Source organism: Frankliniella occidentalis, unplaced genomic scaffold (assembly GCF_000697945.3).
Source record: "Frankliniella occidentalis isolate FOCC.00 unplaced genomic scaffold, Focc_3.1 Scaffold2245, whole genome shotgun sequence".
Lineage (NCBI taxonomy): Eukaryota > Metazoa > Arthropoda > Insecta > Thysanoptera > Thripidae > Frankliniella > Frankliniella occidentalis.
Window position 1 is genome coordinate 7505 of NW_026269331.1, and position 4861 is coordinate 12365.

General features: G+C 50.2%; 1 protein-coding gene across 1 annotated transcript; it reads left to right on the forward strand.

The window, feature by feature from the left end:
• Window positions 1-1734: 1734 nt before the first annotated feature.
• On the forward strand, window positions 1735-4596 carry LOC113215426 (polycystic kidney disease protein 1-like 3; the record flags this gene model as incomplete). The annotated part of the gene is made up of 8 exons (XM_026435056.2): window positions 1735-1845; window positions 2596-2712; window positions 2986-3096; window positions 3219-3395; window positions 3516-3626; window positions 3740-3844; window positions 3947-4153; window positions 4367-4596. Coding segments are annotated over exons 1-8 (1074 nt in total), but the record flags the coding sequence as incomplete, so codon positions are not given.
• Window positions 4597-4861: the final 265 nt, after the last annotated feature.

Sequence of the window (4861 nt, forward strand, 5' to 3'; positions counted from 1 at the left end):
TCCCTTACCCCAAACCCCCACCACCCAACAGATGGACCGTGTATTACGACGGAATGAGTAGCAGTGACGTCCCTGTTTGGAGTTTCATCGTTGTACCTACAATCGACACGGTCACATGCTACTTATTTCGAACCGGCCATAGTTCTGTTTTCGGCCGAAATTCAATCCACTAAGCCGCCAGGCACCCACGAGGGGCGAAAGGGTTAGTCTACTCTCGCGAGCCCTATGCAAGCGCCTGGTGCGCAGGCCGCGCCGTTGCACACGCGTGCCCCGTGGCGTTGCCTATGCCCCTTCCGCAGGCGCGAGGCTGACGGTTAAAGTTCGCAAAGCTTGCTATTGAACGAGTACAGATCTACAGAATGGTCCACCGACATCTTCCTTTATTTTCCTTGTACTGTTCCGCACGCACGGAGCCATGGCGCACAGTGGTGGACGAACGGACGGCAAGCCCTCCGGCTCCCTGTACACTTTAGCGGCGCGATCCCTGCACCTCCGGCACACCGCGGCCCAGGTAGGCCCAGGGCGGGATCAGTCCATCAAGGGGGACACACGGAATGTGCTCACGACCACCGACGCCGAGCTTTTCACGCGGCCATTAAACTGGAAGCTGTCCCTCGTTGCCTTTAATGCACACTTTTGGGCCCGGGGACGTCGTTGGACTGCTGCTGCACGTCGAGACCAACATGTGTAATGTGCTGTCGAGGTCTTTGCCGCGAGGTTCAGGCGCAGTGTCACCACCTGTGAGGTGAGGAGGACAGCAACGGGCAACGGGTGCAGGGCGGACTCTCGCAGCGCTCCGACACAGTCAGGTCACTGGTCGACCACATCCTGTCGACTTCCGAGTGGACTTACCCACCGTTGGCAACGGTCCGCGCGGCCTTCTCTCCTGGGTCCGCACGGACCACAAGATGGTCTGGGGTGCGCTCCGGATGCCACGCCTAGACGGCCTACCAGCTAACATTCCAACCAGATCGCGGGCGTGCACAGCCGGTGGACGGGGTCGTCCTGAAAAACGGGATGCGGGTATCGAACAGGTGCACCCACAAAGCCCGTCGCTGGACCGGCCTCAGGATGTTGTGCAGCGTCAGGACCAGCAGGGCGACCACCTGGAGTCACTCGAGGAAGAGCCCTGCCCAGCGCCGCTGGCACCAGCCGCAGCCCATCTCGCGGGCTTCGCCAGGTCCATCTCCAGGATCACCGCACCCGGCCTCGACTCGCGAGTCCCGTTCGAAGCGTGTAGTCGTCGTAGCTGCACTTCCCCGCCGTTCCATTGAAAAGTAGGGGGGGGGGGGGGGGGCTTCATCGAACTTCCGCTTTTCTGTTTCTGTTCTTCTAAATCCGCGAGTGCGCACCTTTCGGAGCACCATAGATAACTACGAGAGTACCATAATGTCAGCATAAACAGAGGAAAGAGTCTGCGAGCTGCTGCGAGGCCGTTAATGGGGCTTTGTTCAACCATGGAGCCAAACAATGCACCGCACATGAAGTGGGAGAAGAGGGCTGGTGAATCGAAGAGATAGCTTTAGATACGTAACAACACCTAAGTGTTCTAAAACAGAAATTAGCAGTAATAAATATCACATAGGTTTTGGATAAGTACGTATTAGCTTTCGGTCTAAAGATGGACCAAACCGACCAAACCCTGGCTGCAGTGCTCGCAACCAGTGGGTACACTCCAGTCACGGCCGTGGTTGCGTCACATCACTCTTTCCGGTTCCCCAACCCGTCCTCGTTCATTCCTGCGTTGAGACTAGCGTTGAGTAGCCGCCAGTCGTCCATTGCTCACCTCGTCCATTCCTCATCTCGTCCACTCGAAGCCATCCGCCGTCATGCAATCTAACAGAGGTAGATTTTAGGAGATTGATAGTTGTCTGAATCTTTTCCGCGTGATAACGTCCCAACCTCATTTTCCGTTAATGTGTGTAATAGTTTCGCCTCGGTCTCTACGTGCCTCGTGGTTGTGTGGGAGCGGTTTCCTCACTTCATGCCTCATTTTACTGGCCGTATATGGCTATCCTTAAAATCAGAACAGATTGTACATTCTTTTCCGTGGTCCTTTATTCGTTTTTTGTGTCTTTTTAACTTTCAACAACCGCTCATGAAACGCCCGTTAACCTCTCGGCGGGGTTGGTGCTTCAGTGCACGTGTCCCAACTCGCGATGTTCAAGTCTGTCGAGAGCCGCAACCATTGACTTTAAATCCCTTGAGGTTTTTCCTTTGCCCTGCCAGAGCGACCCGCAGCTATCCCCTGTACCATTCTGTATTTCAACTTCTCCTCTCATGAGAAAAGCCAGGGAAATTGAGCGTTGGTCAGGGAATGACAGAATGTAGTACAATAAAGTTCCTCTGAAATACTCCTCGAGAGGCAAGGGAATAAAAAATCATTTCGCTAAAGCTGATATTCAGAAGAATGCCAGGAATCAGAAAATGTTACAGCACAGCGATTTCTGTGTTCTTCTTCCCGCATTCTTCTGCACTTCAGCTTTACCAGAATGCTTCATTCTAATGGAAAGTCATGATTGCGTTGGCCACCCTTCAACCTTTTTATCACCCCTGCAACTGTTAATTAACAGGGCCTTTTTATGCTGATTTCAGATAATCAGGGAGCGCCTCCACAACCTGACGCAGGATCCTCTGCGACTCCTGGAAGTAGTTCTCAAGGTCAAAGTACTCCTCAACATCCAAGCTTCGCCTGTCCTGCCAATGTCAACGGTAAGTTAGTTCCATCTCACTCTTTCAAGAAGATCCTACTGAGTTCCTCTCTGCCCTGTTCTCATGATCATAATAGGCAGCCTCAATGTGCCCTTATTTTCACACTTTGCACTGGTATGAAAGCTTAAATCAGATTTTATTTTGTTGCTCAATCTAACTGTATGGTAGGCCCCATACTCTTCAGTGGTATTAGGTCTTGATACGAAATCAACTTTAATCCTCTGGACTCGTCGTGTTTGTTTCATTCCATTTACCCATATCCATTTTCTTCAGGTGCTGCGTCTCATGGGAGTGGAACGAGTCAGAGTCATGCGGACATGAGGACTCTTCTGGGCCTCCTGCCGAGTGCCCTCGCCCAACACCAGCCTTCCAGCTCGTCATTCAGTAAGTACCATCTAACTGGTGGCAACAATCTCAATCTCTTACACTCTGACTCAGCTGTAGTTTGTTGTGTATATCTCACCCATTATTTCATTGTCCAGTAATTCTTTTGATGCTCATTACAGATGCTGCGCAACAACTTGGAGGCTCAACTCCAGGAATTTCTCAAGGCAGCTCGACTCCGCTGTCGGCCACTCCAGGAACTCCCACGAATGGGATCCCAGGAACCCCCACGAATGGGATGATGGGTTTCAGTTCTCTCCTGAACTTCCTACCCACTGGGCATGTTGCTCCCGGATTTAGTAAGTCACATTTAACCAGTGTCAACCATCTTCTCCCCCCTTGATAATATCTGTAGTTAAGTCACACCGACCTAACTTGTATGCTTGCCACTAACAAGAAATTTTACGTGTTCACTTCAGATGCTGGACAACCTGTGACCCCTGGAGCATCTAATGCAAACTTGAGTAGTCTCCTAAGTCTTTTATCACCTGGCCAACCCTCTGCTCCATCTGCTGTGCCCAGCACATCTCGTAAGTGCTACTTGATCTTTGTCAACCTGCTTTCTATTATACTCTGGGTCTGAATCATTCTGACCTGCCTTGCTAGTTTTGTTAACCTTATGTTTCACTGGTCTCTTATTCAGATGGTGCTTTTGGGAGCCAGCAACCTGCAACTGTTCCATGCCCTAATGATCCAGCAGGACTCTTGGCTTCCTTGATGGCTATGGCTGCTCCCCAACAACCAGCAGGTGAATGCAATGTGGCTGCTTTTTGTACTCTGAGAGTGGTCACTAGTTTTTTCATAGCAGATTTGTATTTTTATTGTCCTAACCCCTGCCTTGTTTTCATAGTTGCGGCTCCAACCAACTCAAACGCTTTCATGAACCTCCTGTCTTCCTCGGTCCAACCTGCTGATGTCAGTTCGATCCTTGAAGGATTTGCTAACCAGCAGCAGCAGCAGCAAGTTCAGCAAAGCCGTGACAATGGTCTATCTGCTCTGATGTCCATGTTGGGAGGTGGCGGCAGTGGTGTGGCAATGGCTGGAGCCATGAATGCAGGTTGGTTTATGACAAGGGCTTGTTACATTTAAATTGTGGGATTCACAATTCAGGACTTGCCCAATAAGTTTATTTATTAAAACTAATGCCAAAGGACAGAGCCATCAAATCAATTATCTTTTTGGACTTTTTCTAATAAGAAGCGTTGTACACTAGATTGATGTTTTCTGGTATATCACCATTCTCATAATTCTTTTTCTTTATTTCCATTAGGTGGCCGGCTTCTCCCATTCGAATTCAAGAACAGCAGAGGAAGGCCGCCTAAACAGAGGAAAACTATTCTGAAGCGTTTAGGAAGCAATCTGGCCTCAATGATGCAAGCTGCTGCAGTTCAGACGGCGGGTGTATCTTCCCTCGTGCCTGCTCCTGCAATGGCCCAAGCACCAGCACAGCAGGAGCCTGCCACACCTCCTGCAAGCTCACTAGGTCTCAGATCATGCCAGGTTTGTTTCATGGAGGAGAGTGATGCTGCACTGAACTGTGGCCATTACATCTGCCAAGAGTGCCATGGGCAGTTATCTTCGCGTAGGGATTCAATTTGCCCTGGCCCATGGTGCAAGAGACCGCTCCAGGATTTGAAGTTAATCATTCTTAAACCTCTCTCCACTGATTAAATCCCACTACTTTTATATGTATAGATGTCAAATCTTGCAATGGATGTATACATGGAGAGGCTGTAAAATGATGTGCTGGTATTAACTCCCATAA